This window comes from Muscardinus avellanarius, assembly GCF_963383645.1.
Source record: "Muscardinus avellanarius genome assembly, chromosome: 10".
Taxonomy (NCBI): Eukaryota; Metazoa; Chordata; class Mammalia; order Rodentia; family Gliridae; genus Muscardinus; species Muscardinus avellanarius.
In genome coordinates, this window is record NC_137796.1 from 1,897,916 (window position 1) to 1,920,780 (window position 22,865).

The 22,865-nt window shown below is 54.8% G+C and overlaps 1 protein-coding gene across 1 annotated transcript in view; it reads left to right on the forward strand.

The window, feature by feature from the left end:
* Positions 1–22,865, forward strand: part of ZCCHC14 (zinc finger CCHC-type containing 14) — a gene marked incomplete at both ends in the record, with an annotated part of 51,230 nt that overhangs the window by 25,011 nt on the left and 3,354 nt on the right. Inside the window, 8 exons of the mRNA XM_080702706.1 lie at positions 5,231–5,304; positions 13,826–13,897; positions 15,968–16,077; positions 16,551–16,645; positions 17,384–17,438; positions 17,866–18,148; positions 20,704–20,795; positions 21,828–21,955. Coding sequence (XP_080558832.1) covers positions 5,231–5,304; positions 13,826–13,897; positions 15,968–16,077; positions 16,551–16,645; positions 17,384–17,438; positions 17,866–18,148; positions 20,704–20,795; positions 21,828–21,955 — 909 coding nt within the window. The remainder of the gene's footprint in view (positions 1–5,230; positions 5,305–13,825; positions 13,898–15,967; positions 16,078–16,550; positions 16,646–17,383; positions 17,439–17,865; positions 18,149–20,703; positions 20,796–21,827; positions 21,956–22,865) is intronic.

A 22,865-nucleotide genomic window follows, 5' to 3' on the forward strand; every position in this document is an offset into this window, starting at 1 on the left:
CAAAGCAGAGCAGACTGTCGGCGTTGGCAGAGCAGTTCCTAAGGACCTTTGAAAACAGAGCAAACCAGATGTAATTTCCAGAAATTACATCAGTAATTAGAGTAACTTTTTTAGAGAGAAGCTTGCTGTAACATTCATTGTGTGATTTGGCTTACTTGAGGCTCAGCCTCCATTCTCCTGCACTTCCGGCTGGGCGGGCCCCAGGCCAAGGTCTTGGCTCAGAGGACTGTGGACAGAGGGGAGCAGAGAAAACCCCATGGAGCATCCGATCACACGTGGCCAGTCAGACCCATGCTGCGCACCCGAGGCCTGTGGTGCGCTCGCCGGGAGGTGGTGCGGCAGCTGCGGTTGGCCTGGTAATTAATTCATCCTCTTATCGTTACCAGAAAACAAGAAGCACTGACGGATGCTTCGGGTGGTCCACACAGACAGAACTCATCTCCACCTTTTGTTTTGTTTTTGGTGGTACTGGGGTTCCTGGAAGCCCTTCTACCTCCGGGCTACACTCCCAGACCTATTTTTACATTTTTTTAAATTTGGAAACAGGGTCTCCTAAGCCAGCTCGCGCAGCTGACTTCGAACCTGCGCGATCCTCCTGTCTCTGCCTCCCAAGCGCAGGGATTACAAGCGTGCGCCACCACGCCCGGCTCATCTCCACCTTTTAAAAACTGGTTCTCACTGGGCACGGTGGGCACGCTTGGAATCCAGCCTTTGGGAGACTGAGACAGGAGGATCGCCGTTCAAGGCCAGCTTCAACTACGTAGTGAGGCCCTTTGCAACTCAGACCCTGTTTCAAAATAAAGAATAAAAATTGGGCTGGGGGTGTATCTTGGAGGTAGAATGCCCTGGGTTCAACACCCACCCAGTACTGTGAAAAAATCAAAACAGGTTCTCTTGGGGGAAAAATAATGATGAAGGGTTGCAGATGTGGTAAGAGAGACTTTCCTGGACATCCTGGAGCGGCCGTGGGCCAAGGTCCCGAGCCAGGCCTTACTTGTGTTTTCTCCCACACGGCACCGCCGTCACCGTGGGCTCACAGGGCGGCGCTGTGAGGAGTGTCAGGCCCCTGCTTGAAAGCCAGGGTGTGGTTCGCAGGAGGGTCTGGGTGGGATGCTCCCCCACTTGGCTCTCCTGAGGAGCCCCACTGCCACTGAGCCAGGTGCAGAGCGGGAGGCTGCCTGGCAGAGAGAGCAGGAGGATGGCCAGCTTGGGCAACTTAGTGAGACCCTGTCTCAAAAAGAGAAAGGGAGCCGGGCGTGGTGGCACACGCTTGTAATCCCAGCGCTTGGGAGGTGGAGACAGGAGGATTGCGCTGGTTCGAAGCCAGCCTTGCTGGCTTAAGAGACCCTGTTTCCAAGTAAAAATATAAAATAGGTCTGGGAGTGTAGCCCAGAGGTAGAAGGGTTCCATCCCCAATACCACCAAATAAAGAAAGAAAGAAAGAAAGAAAGAAAGAAAGAAAGAAAGAAAGAAAGAAAGCCAGGTGTGGTGGCGCACACTTGTAATCTTACATTTGGGAGGCTGAGACAAGAGGATCTGGGATTGCAGCCGGCCTCAGCTATTTTAGTGAAGCCCTCCACAACGTAGTGAAGACCCTGTTTCAAAATAAAGAATAAAAAATAGGGCTGGGAGCCAGGGGTGGTGGCACACACTTGAAATCCCAGCAGCACAGCAAAAAGGAAGGAAGGAAAGGAGGGAGAAACTGGCAGGCAGGCAGAGGGCCATACCTCTGGGTCCTGGGGATCCCGTGGAGGGTCCAGATGGGTCACTGTGGACGGGGCCCTTGCCAAGGGGACCACGCTCACCTCCACATGGAGAGCAGGGCCAAGTCTGTACCCTAGGTTTCTGGGCCCCGTACATCTTCACTGAAGATGCAGGTGGGGTGCCTGGCCTCCTCACCAGCTGGGGGTCCTAGGAAGCCAGCGGGCTGTTTGTGGGTGGGCGTAGCCTGTGCAGCAGGAGGCCCGGCATGCTGGCGCTTCTCCAGCTCCCCTTCAGCAGAACCTGCCCTGCTCTTCCCTTGCTCCACCTCACAAGTGTCCCCTGCAGAAGGAGTCTTGGACTCTGAGGACCCACCCCTGTGCTCTTCTTCCCAGGCCTGGACCACAGATCTCCTGGGAGATGTCTCTGACAGGCTCTAAGAAGTAAAAATGTTGGCAACTAATAAAAAATGTTGCCTTGCAGAGGGTGAGCCTGTACTCCGGTACTTGGGAGGCTGAGACAGGAGGACCTCAGGTTCAGGATAGCCTTGGCAAGCAGCGAGACTCATCAACCTAGTGAGAACTTGTTTTCCAGTAAGAAATAAAATTGGGCTGGGAGTATATCCCTAAGGTAGAATAAGGTAGAATGCCTCTGGGGTTTCATCCCCAGTACGACAAAAATAAATAAATGAATAAGTGATAAGTAGTGCTTACTACTTTTTTAAAATAATTAATTAATTAATTAATTAAATTTTGGTGGTACTAGGGTTCCTGGAAGCCCTTCTACCTCTGGGCTATACTCCCAGACGTATTTTATACTTTTTTTAAATTTTTGGAAACAGGGTCTCTTAAGCCAGCGCAGCTGGCTTCCAACTGCGTGATCCTCCTATCTCCGCCTCCCAAGCGCAGGGCAGGGGATTACAAGTGTGCACCACCACGCCCAGCTAAACAGTGCTTACTTCTGATAGTGAAAGAAGGCTTCGAGATTTAGGCCAGGCATGGTAGGGCACGCTTGTAATCCCGTACTTGGGAGGCCGAGACTAGAGGATCTCAGGTTCTTGACCAGCCTCAGCTACTTTGTGAGGCCTTCCACAACTTAGTGAGACCCTGTTTCAAAATATAGGATAGCTGGGCGTGGTGGGCACTCTTGTAATCCCAGCACTTGGGAGGCTGAGACTAGAGGATCGCACAGGTTCAAAGCCAGCCTCAGCTACTGAGTGAGGCTCTCAGGAACTTAGACCGTTTCCAAATAAAGTATAAAATGGGTCTGAGAGTGTTGCCCAGAGGTAGAAGGCCCTGGCTCCACCGCAGTGCCACCAATGAATGAATGAATGATATAAGAGCCGGGCGTGGGGGCGGGCTTGCAATCCCCGCGCTTGGGAGGCAGAGACTGGAGGATCGCGGTTCTCCACCAGCCTCAGCTGGCCTAAGTTAGCGGGGCCCTGTGCAACTCAGTGAGACCCTGTTTTAAAATAAAGAATAAAAATCAAGGCTGGGGGTTTAGCTCAGAGGTAGAATGTCCCTGGGTTCCATTCCCAGTACTGCAAAAAAAAAAAAAAAAAAAAAATTAGATCAGGAGTTTTAAAATCTGTTGTTTTTTTGCATTTGTAGAAAGGAAAGTACTTTCTGCATGTGTATGGCACTGTTCCGGTGAGCAGCACCCCCAAGCCCTGTATTTTGAAGCAGGGTCTGCCTAAGCTTCTCAGGCTGACATCAAACCTGTGCTCCTCCTGGCTCAGCCATGGACTAGGATTATTGGAGTGCACCACTGCGCCTGGCTTTGAACATTTTTTAAGGCCAAGTACAGATTCATCACCCACCACCAGCACCGCCGGCTGTCGCCGCTCTCTCGCAGCTCCTGTTCCCAGACTCCAGAGCCGCGTGAGCCCCGGTGGGCAGCCGGGTGGTGGGCTGGCACCGGCCACAGCGGGCTGCCTGGCCATCCGCAGTGGGGGCTCCGCCGGCAGCCTCCAGGCACTCGCCCTGTGTGGCTGTTCCCCTCCGGCCCGGGGCTGCGAGCACGCTGCTGCTCTGTCTCGGAGTTCATTGGCATCGTCTGTCCTGCAGCTTAGAGGGCGGTCGCTTTGGCACGGTTTTCAAAGATCTGTTTTGGAAGCACATGAAAGCTGTGGAGTTGCCACGGTCAGACTGGGAACCACGCAGGAATCAAATGCAGGCCCCTTCTGCTTCGTTTGGGGCCGGGTAGCAGTCGGCAGCTCGGCACTGGGCGGCGCGGCCACACCGAGCAGCTTGTCGTCCTCAGGGTGCTCGCTCATGTCGGAGGAACAGTTTTGTGGCCAAGAGAATAAAAGAACCCTTATTAAAAACTAAAGCTTTGCCGGGCGTGGTGGGCACGCTTGTAATCCCCGCGCTTGGGAGGCGGAGACAGGAGGATCGCGCAGGTTCGAAGCCAGCTGCACTGGCTTAAGAGACCCTGTTTCCAAATAAAAAGTATAAAAGAGGTCTGGGAGTGTAGCCCGGAGGTAGAAGTGTTTCCAGGAACCCCGGTACCACCAAAAAGCAAAACAAAACCAACCAACCAAACAAACAAGCAACTAAAGCTTTTTGAGCTGGGCACGCTGGCCCACACTTGTAATCCCAGTGCTTGGGAGGCTGAGACAGGAGGATCGCAAGTTTGCAGCCAGCCTCAGCTACTTAGTGAGGCCCTGTTTCAAAATAAAGGATAAAATAGGGCAGGGGGTGTAGCTCGGAGGTCGAATGCCCCTGGGTTCCATCCCCAGACCCCCCCCCAAAAAAAAACAAAGAAAAAAGAACTAGCGCTGACCCAGCACAGTGGCATCGTAGGACCAAAGCAGCCTCAGCGACTTAGCGCCTGTCACAAGAATAAGGGTTAGGAGTCTGCAGCTCAGTGCTGAGGTGCCTCTCGCTCAATTCCCAGTGCCGCGAAAACGGCAAAGGAGGAACTCTGTAAAGTTTGTTTGTTTGTGGGTCTGGGGGTGGAACCCAGGGTTATTCAACCTCTGAGCTACACCCCTGCCCAATTTTTAAAAAATTCATTTTGAAACAGGGTCTCACTGAGTTGCAGAGGCCTCACTAAGTAGTTGAGGTTGTCAGCGGACATCGATCCTCTGGTCTCAGGCTCCCGAATGTGGGATTGCAAGAGTATGCCACCCCGCCCGGCTCGGTAGAGTGTTTTTGAGTCAGGCGCCCATGGTTCTCCTGGAGCTGTGTTCTGAGCAGCGTCCTGGCCCTGGTGGCCAGGCAGGCAGGGCAGAGGGTTCAGGCCCCACGCTCGGAGGGTGTGCTCTAGCAGCCCCGTGGGGTGGGTGAGCTGGCCCTGGTGGCCGGGAGGTGGCGGCGTCTGCGCCGGCCTCTGGCTTCCGGTGGCTAGGCTGCCCTGTGCGCTGTGCGGCCGCTCCGCCTCAGTGGCGGAGGCCGAGGGGAGGGCGGGCAGGCGTGGGGCCGTGCTCAGCCCGCCTGGGCAGCCAGTGCCTCGGAATCTGAGTGTGTGTCAAGGTCACACTTCCTTCTTATAATTTTGTTTTGTTTTTGTTTGTTTACTTTTACAGTGAGTGTTGAAAAGATAGACCTGAAGGGATTATCACACACAAAAAATGACAGAAATGTTGAGTGTTCCTTTGAGGTAAGACGCTAAGTTTTTTTTTCCTTTCTCCTCTAAGGGGCAGGAAGAAAGCGCTGTCACTTGGTTTGTCTGGTGAAAGCTGAGCCCTCACGCTCCTGGCCGGGCTGGGGAGGGCAGGGCTCTGGAGCAGAGGTCTGGGTCAGGCGCAGCCTGGCTCCGGGCGCACGCCGAGAGTGCCCTGGGAGGGGCCTCATTCTGCAGGGGAAGGCACGAGCCGGCCCGCCCAGGGGCTGCCATCGCCATCAGTGGGTAGAGGGAAGAGCCGTGAGAAACAAGAAAGCCGCTTTGAGACGTGGCCAGAGCCTCCGTCAGAGAGACTGGGGCGCAGTTCCTTTCCCTCCAACCACAGCAAGGGGCCGCAGCATACTGTGGCAGAACCCAGGGCCCTGGCTCGCCCGGGCTGCTCCCTGACACTCCCACCTATGGCCCCGCGCCTCATGGTCCAAGAGGGCTGCAGGAGCTCTAGCACTCACATTTTCATCTGGGCAGCAAGGTGCAGGATGAGGAGGAGAAAGGTGACGTTCTGTCTTTTTTCCTTCTTGGTATTAGGGATTGAACCCCAGGGGTGTTCTACCTCCAAGCTATATCCCCAGACCTATTTTTTACATTTGGAAACAGGTTTTCACTAAGTTGCTAAGGCTGTCATCAAACTTGTGCCGCCACACCTGGCTTTGTTTTAAGACGTGTTCCTGAAGGCAGCCGCTGAACACCTCGGTCCCACCTGATTGGGGAATGTATTCTGGCGGTCACACCGTGGCCTGACGTAAGCGGGTCCCGCTGGCCCTGGGTGTGTGTCAGGTTCCCCTCCTGCCGGCTGGCTGCTGGAGGGCATGCTCAGGAATGGAAACTCTTTTCACCCCTGATAGGTGGACAAGGGTCTTTCCTGACTTCTCAAATATGGCGGCGTAGCACGGTACCCAAGCCTTCTGCCGGGGTCAAGTCCTCGTGTGACTTGAGGCCGCGTGGTGGGTGAGCCCTCTCGGTGGGAGAAGCTCAGCTCCGGAGCCGCCGCCCGCCGCCGCCGAGTGGCCTGGAACGCGAGCACGCTGTCTGCCGTGCTGTCTGTCCTGATCGCGGTGGGCAGACTGCCTAATCCATGGCGGCAGGGCGCGGCGGGCCTCCCGCAGCCTCTCAGGGCCACCTTGGAGTAGGGCTGCGGGCCGCTGGCGAGCCACACGCGCCCGCGGAGCGCGGACGTTTCTTCTGTAAGGGAAGCGCAGGCTGGAGTCCTGAGGCCTTGGAGGCCTTGGCCGTCCGCATCGGCCCTGCCTCTGCAGGAGGCGTGTGCGCTTAGAGACGCTCGTCCTTACTGCTCTGAGTCCCAGCTTGTTCTTTTGGGCTACCGACTCGATGCGCCCTCAGAGGGTCACAGCCACACTGCGTGGACATAGTCCCTGTGATTGAGGCACAAAGGAAGGACTTTGGGTCACAGGTTTAGGAAAAGCCCCGCACTGTTTCCAAGACACCACGTGCATCTGCGCCGACTTCACCTGCTCCCTGGTCCTTGGGAGCGCGTGATGCCACCCGCTCAGTGGTGCCGCCAGGGAAAGCAGAGGGCGCCGGCCTGCCTGGTCGCTCAGAGCGGCCCTCAGGAGCCACAGGCGGCAGAGCGAGGAGGGCTTCGTCATACCAAGTATCTCACCTGGCGTGACCCACAGCAGAATCTCAGTGGGGTTCTTCTGTCGTGGTAAACGGACGGCTTGATGTAGAACACGGAGAGCAGGGGACCAGAGGAGTCACTGCAGCCCCGGGGCGGCGGCCAACAGAAAGGCCGCCTTGGACCCGCAGCACGTGCACGGAGCGAGCACGGCGCACACCACGTGGAGGCACCGGCTGGAGGTCGGCCGCAGCCTGGAGCAGACAACCTAGAAGCTTCTAGAACGCACACGAGGACCTGAGTGCGGGCTGCTCGGTGCGGACGCGTAAGAGACGAAGTGGACAAATGGGACTGTAGCCGAGCTGGCGTTCCGACGCAGCGTGAAGAGAAGGAAAGACTGCCCGAGTCCAGAGGAGACGCTGCGGTCCCATTCCTGGCGGGAGGACACTCAGAGCTCTGTGGTGGGAGTGGGCGGAAGTTGTGGCAGGGTCCCAGGGGAGAGCAGGTACGCTCCAAGCACCTGAGGGTGCCCTGATAAACGCCTCCGTGAGGACCCGCCGTGTGCGAGCTCTGCGCCCAGCGGGAGCCCCCGAGACAGGCTGGCCGCACGAGCCTGGCCAGGGCGAGCTGTGAGCGCTTTGGAACACAGCCTGGCGGGTTTAAGCCGGGTCTACGGGACTGAAGATAGAGCCCGGTGGAGGAGCGCTTGCCTAGCGAGGGCCAGGCTGGGGAGGAAAGAAAACAGGCCTACCGTGCGGCCATCACTCCACACGGAGGTGCCAGCATGTTCTAACAGAGACCCCGGCTCCAGCCACCCTCCAGGAGCCACCGTGAGCGGCAAGTGTCTGTCCCTGGGGGCAGCAGGGCCTGGCAGTGTGTGGACAGAGAAGACCCATCTGAAAAGGGTGTGTAGCAAGTGTGGATTCACTCACTGCTGCCAGCGGCGAATCCTAGAGGTGTGGGCTGATCGCAGCAGGAGGAGGGCACGGGGCTCTGAGGACAGGCCAGCGAGACCTCTGGGCCACACGCTGCCTCTGCTCAGAGCTGTCAGCCCATCACATCGCACACCATGAGGTTCCTTGTCAACTGTAGTTCAGAACTGTTCTGCTAGGCGCGGTGGTGCACGCCTGTACCCCAGGACTTGGGAGGCTGAGATGGCAGTTCCGTAGGTTCACGGCCAGCCTCAGCAAGTAGTGAGACTCATCTACCTAGTGAGAGCCTGCTTAAAAATAAAAATAAGCCGGGCATGGTGGCGCACCCTTGTAATCCCAGCATTCGGGAGGCGGAGACAGGAGGATTGCAGTCTGCAGACAACCTCAGCTACTTAGCGAGGCCCTTTGCAACTCAGTGAGAGGCTGTTTCAAAAAATAAAGAATAAGCTGGGCGTGGTGGCGCACGCTTGTCATCCCTACACTGGGGAGGCGGAGACAGGATTGCGCTGGTTCGAAGCCAGTCTCGCTGTCTTAAGAGACTGTTTCCAAATAAAAAAGTATAAAATAGGTCTGGGAGTGTGGCCTGGAGGTAGAAGGGTTTCCAGGAACCCCAGTACCATTAAAAATATATATATATAATAATAATAAAATAAAAGAATAAGCCGGGTGTGGTGGCGCACGCTTGTAATCCCCGCACTTGGGAGGCGGAGAAAGGAGGATCGTGCAGGTTCGAAGCCAGCCTCACTGGCTTATGAGACCCTGTTTCCAAACTTAAAAAAAATATATAAAATAGGTCTTGGAGTGTAGCTCGGAGGTAGAAGGGTTACATCCCCAGTACCACCAAAAAAAAAAAAAAAAAAAAAAAAATAGGGGTTGGGGTGTAACTTGAAGGTAGAATGCCCCTGGGTTCCATCCCCAGTACTGAAAAAATAATAATAATAATAATAATAATAATAATAAGGTTGAGGTGTAGCTCAGAGGTAAAATTCCTTCTGTGTTCAATCCCCAGTATCACAAAAACAAAACTTTTCCCAGCACTGGGAGCTGAAGCAGGCCTTGCCCATGCTAGGCAAGTGCGCCCCACTGAGCAGCGGTTCCAGATTCTTTTCAGTTTTTATCTGGGGACAGGGTCTTGCTAAATTGCCCAGGCTGGCCTCAAATTTGCCGTCCTCCTGAGTAGCTGGGATTACAGGTCTGTGTCACTATGCCCAACTAGCTCAAAATTATTAAAAATTGGCGTGAGGAGCCGGGTGTGATGGCACACACTTGTAATCCCAGCATTCGGGAGGCTGAGACAGGATCGCAGTTCACAAACAGCCTCAGCTACTTCGTGAGGCCCTTTGCAACTCAATGAGACCCTGTTTCCAAATAAAGAATAAAAAAAATAGGGCTGGGGGTATCACTCAGAGGTAGAATGCCCCTGGGTTCCATCCCCAGTACTGCAAAAAAGGAGCCCTCGGGACCCAATGAGAAGAGAGCGGCCCTGCGCCCGCTTCCCTTGGCCTGGGCGGCCACCGTGGACTACATGCCACTCTCCCAGGAGACAATCGAAGTTACTGTTTTATAGGAAAAAGTGTAAGTGACCAGACTTGGACCACCTCAAGGTGCACACGCCTACTACAGAGAGCAGGGAGATTCCTGATCTTTCCAAGGAATTGGTTTTGTTTTTGCTGAAATCGTAATTGCTAGTTACTGAGGAAACCGAATCAGTCTTTAGGCAGTGAATGACAGAGTACTTTGGAATATAAAATTAGTAACAGCACACGTATGAAATGTCTGCACGATAGCCAACCCTTTCACATTCGCTGTTAGGAAACTAACTTTTCAAGACTAACTTTACTTACTGCACCTGATCAGGCCCAGCTTCTGAAACCCCGTGCAGTGGTGCTGACTTAACGAGCCTGAAGGCTGCACTGGTGGCCTGCCTCACCTGCCCGAGTGATGGCCGTCCTGGCCCGGACGCCGAGCGAGACCCTGGGTCAGAGTAGCAGGGCAGCTCGCTGCCGGTGGAGCACTTACGCAGCGGCCAGCAGCCCGAGGCCCGGATCAGGCCCAGCACTGGGTGTGGGGAGTCTCCAGACAGCACAGTGACTGTGCTGCTGTGTCCCAGCCTCTGTGGTACTGGTGTTTGAACTCAGTCATTCTCCCACGGATCTTCACTCCAAGCCTCTGTGTGTGTGTGTGGGGAAGGGGGGTACTGGAGGTGGAACCCAGGGGCTTTCTGCCTCCGGGCTACACTCCCAGACCTATTTTATACTTTATTTGGAAACAGGGTCTCACTAAGTTGCTGAGAGCCTCACTAAGTACCTGAGGCTGGCTTCGAACCTGTGCGATCCTCCTGTCTCAGCCTCCCAAGCGTGGGGATTACAAGCGTGCGCCACCACGCCCACACGCCCAGCCAAGCCTGTTTTATTTTTAGTGTGTGTGTATACACATGGGATGGAACTCAGGGACATTCTACCTCCGACCCACACCCCCAGCTCTTTTTTTTTTTTTTTTTTTTTTACAGTACTGGGGATGGAATCCAGGGGCATTCTATTTCTGAGCTATACCCCAACTCTATTTTTTATTCTTTATTTTGAAACAGGGTCTCACTAAGTTGCAGAGGGCCTCAGTAAACTGTTGCTGAGGCTGCCCACCAACCTGCGATCCTCCAGTCTCAGCCTCCTGAATGCTGAGATTACAAGGTGCACCACCACACCCAGCTGTGGGTTTTCTTTAAAAGTAAACTTTTCATCTAAAAAGCAATGTTAACTTTTGTGAATATATATATATATATATATATATATTTGCAGGTCTGGGATGGAACCTAGAGGCATTTGACCTCTGAGCTACACCCCCTGCCCAATTTTTTATTTTTTATTTTGAAACAGGGTCTCACTGAGTTGCAAAGGGCTGTCTGCGAACCGCGATCCTCTGGTCTCAGCCTCCCAAATGCTGGGATTACAAGCGTGTGCCACCGCACCCGGCTAACTTCTGTGAATATTTAATCTTATTAGCAAAGGATGAATCTTGGCACATATATTGGTAATTGAGGGTTTTAAAATTTATTTTTGGTACTAGGCATTGAACCCAGGGCATTCTACCTCTGAACTACCCCCTCTACGGCCCTATTTTTGCAACAGGGTGCATTAAGTTGCAGAGGGTCTCACTAAGTAGCTGAGGCTGGCTGCGAACCGCGATCCTCCTGTCTCAGCCTCCCAAGCACTGGGATTACAAGCGTGTGTCCCCACGCGCCAGCCAGGTTTTGTATCAGGTATGTGTGCTCGGGTTGAGTCTGGTGCAGGGCAGGTTTGCTCTGGAGTCCTGGTGGGGGCCCTGTGGCTGGCTGGGGTCGCCGTGGGCAAGTGTGTGGCCTCGGCACTTCTTCGTCACCCAGCGCTGCATCTCCCTGAGACCTCTTTGCGTCGTGATGCGCCCCGCCATGTCCAGAGTGCCTGCTCAGGCTGGCCATGGCTTCGGAGCTCTCGGCAGGCACTTGGCTCTGTCCTGAAGCCTCCCCACTCCCTGTTCCCAGAGTGCAGGCTGCCTTTCTTGTGGGGCTTTCAGTGGGGAGAGTGGGGGGTTGGGGGAGCTGCCCTGGAGGCTTCCTGGGGGCTGCCTGCTCCACTCCCTTCGTGGGCCGCTGCTGAGCCGCAGGTGGAACCTGGTCTGTGCTCCAGGACCTTCATGGTTTCTCGGAGGTGAGCTTGCTGTAGTTGGGTCCGTTCTCAGGATTCACGTCCTCTAGTCCGTTCCCTAGAGGCCTACGCCTCCCCTCCACCCGGCTCGCCTGGGCCGCCCATCTCCTCAGCGGGCGCTCCACTGCCCCGCCCTCCTCGTCGCCTCCCCCGGCACCCCTTCCTGGATAGCGTGGATCCTGGCAGTGTGGGTGGCCGTTTTCCGTGGGATTGAGAAGGCTGCGTCCTCTGAGCTGCTTTGCTCCTCTGACAGCCTCGGCTCCCCTCGGGGCTGCCATGGTCAGGCCCGGGCGCCCGCCCCCAGCGCTTGGCAGGAGCTGAGGCAGGGCTCGTGTGCCGGCTGTTGGTGGAGTGGGAGCGGCTCGGAGGACGGGAGCCACTGAAGGGTTAGACGCTGCGTGGGACACGTCCTGCGGGTGCGTGCGTGGCGTGCGCTTGGCTTTACGTGTGGCACTAGCACCTGCCGTCACTGTACATGTATGTTAAGGCCTGTCTGGATAGGGCCTCGGGCAGGATGTGCCAGGCTTGCCCACCGCATCTTTCCTGGTTGTGTGTGGTGACTGGTGGCTGACGGTTGCTGCTGCCTAGGATCCAGGCAGACACCATCTTGGCCCGGGTGCACGAGCCTCTTGTCCCACCTCCATGACCGTCCATGGCCCGTCCCCTGCTGCGCTGTGGGTGAGTAGGCAGAGTGGTGGAGCGCGAGGCCAGGTGTGTCTGGGACTGCCCGTCACCTGCAGCCTGGGCGCTCGGTGACCAGGCTCCGGCTGTCTACCTCGGCCTCAGACACGGTGTCAGGAGCCTCGGCACCTCCTCATGGCTCTTAGCTGGGCGCGTTGCACCCTGACGGCATTGTGGAGTGAGAGGCGAGGTGAGCCAGAAGCAGGCACAGGGGCCGTGAGGAAGGCCCCGCCTCTCCACAGTGTGGCCCCTGAAGAGGGCCAGCCGCCTCGGTGCTGACCGAGCCCCGCTCGTCCTCCGAGCGGGGACGTGGCAGAGATGGGAGCCTGCTGCTTTTGCTCGCCCGCCCGCCCACTCTTTCTTTCTTCCTTTTTTGTTTTTTGGTGGTACTGGGGTTCCTGGAAGCCCTTCTACCTCCAGGCTACACTCCCAGACCTATTTTATATTTTATTTGGAAACGGTCTCCGAAGCCAGCACGGCTGGCTCCGAACCTGCGCGGTCCTCCTGTCTCCGCCTCCCGAGCGCGGGGATGACAAGCTGCCCGCGCCCGGCGTCTGTCTGTATATTTTTGCTCTTCTAAACTGGGGGTTGAACTGTGAGGGTTCGGCCTGAGCTACCCCCAGCCCTTTTTTGTCTTCCCCTTCACTTCAAAACAGGGCCTCCCTGGGTTGCTGTCGTGCCGGCCTGGACCCTGTGGCCCTCCTGCCCAGCCTTGCATTGTCTCAGCCCTGTGAGAGCTCGATGAGGCGGACCCTCGGTGAGGGACATGGCGCGGCAGGGCCCGTGGACTCAGTGCAGAGCCTCGGGCAGGACCGTGGGGCGGCCTCCGTGCTCACTCTCTGCTCTGAGGGAGGACAAGTGAAACATCGCGGGCTTCCGTAGCGTGCCACGTCTGGTTGCTTTCTCTTCTGCCTTGGAACCCTCAAAGCTTCTGGTTTAGTAGTCTGCCTCCGCGGTCCTCCTCGTTCCTGCCTCCCTTCTTGCTGCGGCAGGGTGGCTCCAGCCCTTCCGCTGTCGGCTCTCAGCGCAGCTGCTCTCCCTGCCGGGACGCGCGCACGCCGTGAGGGCCTGGGGCGGACCCCGGCCACTGAGCCGCCTGGAGTCCTGACGCCGCGCTGGGACGGAAGCGCGTGCCATGGCAGGTGTTTGGCCCACCTGCATGCAGAACTTCTGCCAGCTCGCCCGTCTCATCTCCCTGGATTGCCTGGCCCTCCATGGCGGGCTGCTCTATGTCCTGTGGTCATGGACTTAATCAGATGCCACCGTCCGAGGGCAGGGCCCTGGACTCTCCCATGTATCCACAGCACCTGCTGGGTGTGAGCACTGGGAACTTGATTCTGCATTCAGCGGCTGGGGGCCCAGCTAGGAGGAGCCCCTGCTGGACACGAGCCTGTGTGTACCAGAGGTTGTCATCAGTGCTTTCCTGGGACTTGGAGGAGCACACTTCGACTCCCTGGTGGAGTAGGTGCTGCTTGTGCCGGGCGGGGCAGGACGGTGCAGCTGGAGTGGACGCGCTGCACCCTCTTCTCAGCCAGGCAGCGGCCTCGCCAGCATTAGCACATGTGTGTGCTGTGGGTTAAGAGCGTGGTGTCGGTTTGTAAGGTTTGTTTATTTTTTGTTTTGTTTTTAAGATCTTGTGGTCTGATTCTTCGATAACATCAGTAACCAAATCTTCCTCAGAAGTGACCGAATTCATTTCAAAGGTAAGGTGGTTCAGGATGCTTACAACAGTTTAAAGGCTCACAGGCTAAGCCAGGGCAGTGGCACAGGCCTGGAATCCCAGTACTTGGGAGGCTGAGACAGGAGGGTCGCAGGTTTGCAGCCAGCCTCAGCAATTTAGCAAGGCCCTCTGCAACATAGTGAGACCCTGCTTCAAACTAAACATGTGAAGTGGGGTTGGGTTGTAGCTCAGAGGTTGAATGCCCCTGGGTTCAATCCCCAGCACCAAAAATATAAATAAATAAATAAATAATCAGGCTTGCAGTCCCTGGCGGCTGCCTACACTACAGAGGCTGGAGGGCCTCTTCCCGCGCCGTGCTGTCGGCCGCAGACCAGGTAGGTCTATCAGCCGGCGGGGGTGCGCCGCCACAGCCACCAGGGGCTCCTCTCTTTCCTCTGCTCAGGCTCCCTTGGCGGGGTTGAGGGTGAGGGACACGCTTGGAGGACCGAGTGGCAGATCGCTCCTGGTTCCACCTGTAGCTCTTGTGTGTGGAGTCTCCCTTTCCATTTTAAATTGGTTGCAGCTGATGTTTGCAGAAAGTTCTACCAAGTAAAATCCTCCTTGCCCAAACTGGGCAGAGTGGCCCATGCCTGTGATCCCAGGACTTGGGAGGCTGGGACGAGGATGGCAGGCTTGATGCCAGCCTCGGCCACTTAGTGGAACACTGCTTCGAAACAAAATGAGGCAGGCCTGGGGCACACGCGCACTCCAGTGCTTGGGAGGCTGGGAGCAGGTTCAAGGAGCACGGCGACTTAGCAGAACAGCATCAGAGCAAGTAGGCACAGTAGGGCTGGGGCGTGGTTTGGAAGTTCAGTCCCCAGCCCCAGCGAGTAATTAAATACAGGAACGCCCCTGCGAGTGCACGCACACACGCGTGTCTCCTGTGTGTGGGCTGGGGGCTGTTGCCGCAGCCAGGTAGCGCCTTTCACACGTGCGCCTTCAGTAGTGGACTCCGCCTGACCATTTTACAAAATTACTAGGTTCTGAGCGGCTGTGTTGCTAAGGCTGGCCTTGAACCTACGGTCATCCTCTCGGCCTCAAAAGCACTGGGGTTACAGGTGTGCACCAACATGCCTGGCTCTGTCCTCTTAATTTTTCCTTTTCTTCTCTTTTTCTTTTTTCTTTTGCAATGTTGGGGATTGAATCTCTACATCCCCCCACCCTACTCTTTTTTAATTTTATAATTTGAAATGGTCTCACTAAGTTGCTGAGGCTGGCCTACAACCTGCAATCCTCCTGTCTCAGCTTCCCAATGCTGGTATTAACTACCACGCCTGGTTTAGCTTTCTCTTGGTAGTAGTTTTTCCCCTTTATTTTTCTGTTTTCTATAAGTTTTGACTAAATGTCAGACATCAATGTTTAGAAAACTCTGGAGCCTGGAAATAGCGTTTCTGCGTGCGGTGGGCACGCTCCTCCCCCGCGGCCCTTCTCAGTGGTGCTCCTGGCCCTGGTGCCTATTGTGTGGCGGGGCGCCTCCTCAGCCTGGCCTGCCTGCCCACAGTGACAGGCCTCGGCGAGGCCAGAGGGTGTTTGCCTTTACCCTCTTCCTAGAGCGGTGGCCGTCCTGTGGCGGGGGCAGAGGCAGGGAGGTACAGGAGCAGTTCTGGCCCGCCCCCAGTGGAGTGGGGTTCCAGGGAGATGCCAGGGTCTGGGCCAGCCCCAGTACTCGGCCTCCTAGAAAGGAGGGCCTGGCCGCTGGCATGCTGGCCCTGCTGGCGTGAGACTGTGCCTACATCAGCTTGTGTGGCGGCCACCTCGCTCCTGCTCGGTGCAGGTGAGCGCTCCCAGGTGCTGACTCCCTGGGGAGGCGGTCCCTGTCCCTGTTTGGAAGCAGGTTTAGGAGGGGAGGTGGCAGCTCAGTGCTGATGGCTTGAGGAAAGGCTGGATCTGCCCGTGGCAGCTTGTGGCAGGGAGGGGTGTGCTGAGTGGATGTGGGTCCGCTGGAAACCGCTAGTAAAGTGTAAATCCCAGCCCGCCAGCAGGGGCCGCCCTTGGCCCGCCTGAGCCTGCTGCTGTGCTGATGCCTCCTGCCCTGTCCTGTCTTCTCTTCCAGTTATCTCAGCTCTGCCCTGAAGAGAACTTGGAGAAACTCATTCCTTGTTTGACTGGCACAGATGCATTCTACGTGGAGCGGAACCACGTGGGTCTGGAAGGGGGCCTGAGGTAGGCGAGGCTGTGCCTGGCATGGTGCGCTCTGCTGCAGGTGCCCTCGCCGCTGAGAACTCGTAGCGGTGCCCGGCGACTGAGGGGCGGCTCGCGGTCGCCCTCGCGCTGCTCCCGCCCGCTGAGGCCGGCGCCGTCTGGAGTGCGGCGTGGCGGCCGCGGGCCTGCCCTTGCCTGGGCGCTGTTGGTCACTTACAGTGAGGCTGCGCGCCGGCTGCGGTCACGGCCGCTGGGTGCAGTGAGGTGTCACATGGGTCAGCGCTCACACCGGGCCCTGGCTTGTGTGCATGTGGGGTGAGGGAGGGACGGACGCAGCGGGGACAGTGGGACTCCATGAGAGCGGGGCGAGCCGGTCATGACGCGTCCGTTGACTTTTTTTGTCTTACATCTATTTCACTGAATTGAAAATTAAAACTTTCTGATTGGTTTTGGTTAATGCTATTATAATTCTGATAAAACCGCTTTAATTTTAGGTATTTGGCTTCACTACCTTCTCATGTATTAAAAAATGACCACGTGAAGAGATTTTTCAGCACTTCACCTCCTGCCCAGCAGCTTCCAAGTCCAAGTGAGTTTATAAAACGATTAAAAAGAAATGAAACATTCTGATGCCTATAATTTTTTGTGTGTGTGTGGTACTGAGGGTGGAACTCAGGGGCTTTCTACCTCCAGGCTGTTTTCTACTCCCAGACCCATTTTCTATTTTTTTTGGAAATGGTCTCACTAAGTTGCTGAGAGCCTCACTAAGTAGCTGAGGCTGGCTTCGAACCCGTGCGATCCTCCTGTCTCAGCCTCCCAAGCGCGGGGATTACAAGCGTGCGCCACCATGCCCAGCTTTTTTTTTTTTTTCCTTTGGTGTGGTAGTACTCAGGATGGAACCCAGGCACATTCTACCTCCAAGCTACACCCCCTGCCCTATTTTTTATTCTTTTTTTTTTTTTTTTTTTTTTTTTGGTGGTACTGGGGTTCCTGGAAACCCTTCTACCTCCAGGCTACACTCCCAGACCTATTTTTATATTTTTATTTGGAAACAGAGTCTCCTAAGCCAGCGAGACTGGCTTTGAACCTGCATAATCCTCTTGTCTTCGCCTCCCAAGTGTGGGGATTACAAGCGTGTGCCACCACACCCAGTTTTATTCTTTATTTTTGAAACAGGGTATCATTAAGTTGTGGAGGGCCTCACTAAGTGACTCAGGCTGGCCGTGAACCCAGATCCTTCTGTCTCAGCCTCCAGAATGCTGGGATTACAAGCATGTGCCACCACACTTGGCTTGTTGCCTATAAATTTTTGTTTTCCAACTTACAGGTCCTGGCAACCCCACTCTTCCTAAAGTCGGTGCCCTGTTGGGCGCATCTGGCAGGTGAGAGACCGTCCGCCGTGCCCGGCCCCAGCCAGCTTGTGTGGATGGCTGCTTCTGGGAGTGGGGCGTTCTTGGGCTAAGTTGCCTGGCGTTGAGGAACAGCGTAGATAACGTGGTTTGTGGTTTTCAAGTGTCACCTTTAGCTCTTGGTGGTCCATTTCACCTCGTTCAGTCTGATCTGCAGCTTTGTCCATGGACGTGCTCTCTAGCGCGTGCCCCAGGTGGATACTGCGCGTGGCCACGTGTACCGCTGTCGAGGTGCACCCGCGGCTGGGGCTGTGGGGCGTGTGAGGGTGCACTGGTGTTTCTGGAGCACGTGCAGGCAGGAAGCAGGAGGCCGTGGGAGAGTCCTCCAAGGCGGGGGGGACCACGGCGTGGCCGCATTCGTAGCCAACCATGTTTCTGTGCCTGCCTGTTCATTCCGCAGGCCCGTGTGCGGCGTGGCCGGCATCCCGTCATCTCAGAGCGGCGCCCAGCACCACCTGCAGCACCCAGGCACCGCAGCCGCCGCCTTGCCCCGCTGCTCTCACGCTGGGGGCGCGGGCGCCACACTAGCCTACCGGACCCAGGTGGACGCCTCCCCCGCCATCCTGATGCCCTCCGGTCTGCAGGCCCCTCAGCCCCAGGAGCAGAATGGGATTTTAGACTGGCTGAGGAAGCTGCGTTTGCACAAGTATTACCCCGTCTTCAAGCAGCTCACCATGGAGAAGGTAGGCGTGGTGAGGTGGAGGGGCCGGGTGGAGCGCGCTTGCAGGCGAGGTCCCGAGGAAGGCCCTCCACGCCCAGACCTGCAGACCTGCTGCGGCTGGGGAGCACGTGCAGCTGCTGCCCCTGGCCACACGCCGGCGGCCAGGGCGCTGGCCCAAGCAAGCGGCACACGTTCAAGGGTCAGACCTACAGGGACAGATAGAGGTTGCATTTTTGAAGCTGTGTTACTTGAAATTCGATTTTACAATAGAAAATGTTGATAGCCAGCCTCAGCAACTTAGCAAGACCCTCCGCAACTTAGTGAGAAACTGTTTTAAAATAAAAATAAAATGGGCTGGGGGTGTAGCTGAAAAGTAGAATGTCCTTCAGGTTCAATCCACAATACTACAAAAAATCATTTGTTTTAGTTCAATAGGGCTGGGGGTCTAGCTCAGAGGCAGAATGCCCCCAAGTTCAATCCCCAGGAACGACAACAACAAGAGCTAGTGTGGGTGTGCAACCTGGAATCCCAGGACGCTGGGCTCTGAGGCCGAGGGTCGCAGGTTCACAGCCAGCCTCGGCAACTTGGACCCTGTTCAAAATAAAGAATTAAAAATTAGGGCTGAGGAAGTAGCTCAGATGTAGAATGGCCCTGAGTTCGACCTCTGGTACCCTGCCCCCCACAAAACTCAAGTGTTCTAAGTCTTAATGCCATTTATTAAATGAAACCCAGCTAAGTATTTGAATTCTGAACTCCCCCTGCTGGACAAGATGGCTTGGAGCTAGCATCTGTAAAAATGTGTCTAATGTCATGGTGGTGCACGCTTGTAATCCCCGTGCTTGGGAGGCCGAGACAGGAGGATCACACAGGTTCAAAGCCAGCCTTGCTGGCTTAAGAGACCCTGTTTCCAAATAAAAAATATAAAAAATAGGCCTGGGAGTGTAGCCCGGAGGTAGGAGGGTTTCCAGGAACCCCAGTACCACACACAAAAAAAAAAGTGTCTAAAACACTACTTTGGAATCTAGAAATCAAGTTTTTACTACACAGTAAAAAAAAAAAAAAATTTTTTTTTTTTTGTGGGTCTGGGGATTGACCCCCCCCCGAGACATTTGACCTCCAAGCTACACCCCCTGCCGTATTTTTTATTCTTTATTTTGAAACGGTTTCACTAAGTTGCAGAGGGCCTCAGTAAGTAGCTGAGGCTGTCTGCAAATAGTGATCCTCCTGTCTCGGCCTCCCGAATGCTGGGATTACAAGCGTGCGATGCTGGGATTACAAGCGTGCGTCATCACGCCCAGCCAAAAAAAACATATTTTAAATGGTGTGTTTGTTTGTTTGTTTGTTTGTTTGTTTGTTTGTTTTGCGGTGCTGGGGATGGAACCCAGGGGCATTCTACCTCCGAGCTAAACCCCAACCCTGTATTTTATTCTTTATTTTGAAATAGGGTGCACTGGTGTTGCAAAGGGCCTCACTTAGTAGCTGAGGCTGGCTGCGAACCACGATCCTCCTGTCTCAGCCTCCTGAGTACTGGGATTACAAGCGTGTGCCACCACGCCTGGCTCTGTTTTGTTTTTTATTTTGAAAAAGGGTCTCTTTCCGGGCACAGTGGTGCATTTTTGTAATACCAGGACTTGAGAAGCTGAAACAGCAGGATCACAGGTTTACAACCAGCCTCAGCTACCTAGTGAGATTCTCCACAACTTAGTGAGACCCTGTTTCCAAATAAAGAATGAAAAAAATGGGGCTGGGGATGTTTCACTTCATTGCTGAGGCTGGCCGCGAACCTGTGATGATACTATCTCAGCCTCCCTAGTTCTGGGATTTAAAGTGTGCTTTACCATGCACAGCTTTAAGTGTATTTCTAATAGCTTCTATTCAAGACTTATCATCTAAAAAGTGAGATGTTACTGATCAACTTAAACTTTCTCATGGAATATGAATTGAAACTGGTAGCTGGGCGTGGTGGCGCACGCTTGTAGTCCCAGCATTCGGGAGGCTGAGACTGGAGGATCAAGGTTCGCGATCAGCCTCAGCTACTTAGTGAGGCCCTTTGCAACTCAGTGGGACCCTGTTTCAAAATAAAGAATAAAAAATAGGGCCGGGGGTATAGCTCGGAGGTCAAATGCCTCTGGGTTCCATCCCCAGACCCACAAAAAAAAAAAAGAAAGAAAGAAAGAAAGAAAGAAAGAAAGAAAGAAAGAAAGAAAGAAAAAAAAAAAAAAAAGAAGCTGCTAAATCATAAGCACCTTAAGGGAAGTCTCCGGAACTGCGGCTTGGGCCAGGGTCTGGTGCTCCTCGCCTGTCTAGACTGGTCCCTGTCGTCCAAGTGCAGGCAGTTGTGAGGAAGAGTGTCTCAGGCGGCCCAGGGAGGCGGGCGCCGTGTGCTGGAGCCGGTGGCTTCCGCGGCCACTGGCTGGGTTGGCGTGGCCAACAGGGAGAGGCTTGGAGCAGTGAGCGAGGAGATGCTCTTGCTCCCGGGCCTGACCAGCCAGGGTGGAGCCGTTGTTGAGCCCTGAGTGCTGTTTCCATGGTCCTCCTTCATCTCAGTAACTTTACAATCTGTTTCTTCTCTGCAAGTTTTTGAGCCTTACTGAAGAAGATCTGAATAAATTTGAGTCCCTCACCATGGGAGCGAAGAAGAAACTCAAGACTCAGCTGGAGCTGGAAAAGTAAGCAAGCAACTGTGTGGTCATTGTGGGGGGCTTTGGTGGTACTGGGATGGGGCCCACGGGCGTTCTACTTCTGAGCTACACCCCCAGCCCCATTTCTTATTCTTTATTTTGAAATAGGATCTCACGAAGTAGCTGAAGCTGCCTGTGAACCTGCGATCCTCCTGTTGCGGCCTCCCAAGTCCTGGGATTACAAGCATGTGCTACTGCCTACCTTCGTTTTAGTTTCTTGTGCTGAATAGAGTGCTAGGTCTTAGAACTTTGCTAATACTAGTGTTCAGTTACTTCTTGTTCCTCACCAAGTCTTTTAAGTAATGCTTCTAAAATTCTCCAGTGCAGCCGGGCGTGGTGGCGCACGCTTGTAATCCCTGCGCTTGGGAGGCTGAGACAGGAGGATCAAAGCCAGCCTCAGCTACTTAGTGAGGCTCTCAGCAACTTAGTGAGACCCTGTTTCCAAATAAAAATACAAAATAGGTCTGGGAGTATAGCCCGGAGGTAGAAAGCCTCTGGGTTCCACCCCCAGTACCACCCCCCAAAAAAATAAAAAAATATTATTCTCCAGTGCAAGCAGGGCTGGTGGTGCACCCTGTAATCCCAGTACTTGGGAAGCTGAGAGGAGGATCACAGATTGGAGGATATCCTCAGCAATTTATTGAGACCTTGTTTCAAAATAAAATGCCCCTGGGTGTGATCCCTGATCCCTAGTAACTAACATACACACACACAGACACTCTCTCTCTCACACACACACACACTCTCTCACACACACACACTCTCTCTCACATACACACACATTCTCTCTCTCTCTCTCTCTCCCTCCCCCCCCCACCCCCCTTCCTTCCCTCTCTCTCCCCCCAATGCAGCTTTGTTTGAGAAAGACCCTTTGGGGTGAACTTGGCCAGTCAGGATTATTTCCCAGCCTCAGGAGGACTCTGATGGGGACTGACTTGTGTGAAGCAGGTGTTTGTACACAATTGTGAAGCAGTCAAGGATGTGAGTGCTAACTCGTCCCTGTGCTTTCCTATTTCTCAGGGAGAAGTCCGAGCGGCGCTGCCTGAGCTCCTCGGCCCCGTCCTTGGTCAGCAGCGGTGGAGTGGCCCGAGTACCCCCCAGCAGCCACGTGGGGCCTGTGCAGAAGGCGCGCAGCGCCCACGCTGCAGGTGCGAGGCTGGCCTGCAGGCGTGCGGCTCGTCCTTGTGCGGTGCCACCTCAGAGCACACTCGGTTGCCATTTACATGTTTAATCTTCATGTTTCTTTTCTTTATTTTTTCCCTAATACTGGGGATTGAACCTAGAGGTGTCCTACCACTAAGCTACATCCCCAGCCCCTCTTTTCTTCCTTCTTTCTTTCTTTCTTTCTTTCTTTCTTTCTTTCTTTCTTTCTTTCTTTCTTTCTTTCTTTCTTTTCCAGTACGTGGGATTGAACCCAGGGGCATTCTACCTCCAAGCTATACCCCAGCCCTGTTTTTTATTTTTTAATTTGAAGCAGGGTTTCACTAAGTTGTGGAGGGCCTCACTAGGTAGCTGAGGCTGGCGGCGGACATGTGATCCTCCTTTCTCAGCCTCCCGAATCCTGGGATTACAAGTATTTGCCACCATGCCCGGCTCCTTTATTTTCTCTTTTATTTTAGTACTAGAAATCAAACCCAGGGCATTCTACTTCTGAGCTACCTCCCAGCCCTTTTTATTTTGAAACAGACTCTTGTTAAGTCGCTGAGGGTCTCACTGAACTAAAGAGGCTGGCCTTGAACCTGTAATCCTACTGTCTCAGCCTCCCATGTCCTGGGATTACAGGTGTGGCATTTGCCAGCATGCCTGGCTTGTGCATTTTTCCCTCTCTCACAGTCTAGCACAGGAAAATAGATGAGACAGATGAGCTGCAAGGTGGTCACCGGTGATCGCCTTAAATCACGTGAGCTGCTGTGTAGAGAGTACAGAGCCAAGGCACTGTGCTGACTGCACAGGCAGAAAGTGGCCAGGATGCGGGCGGTGGCTCCTGCACAGCCGCAGGGAGGCCGCCCTCACGCCCTGGCCCTGGCCCTCCCCCTCCCTTCCCCCTGGAGGAGGCCG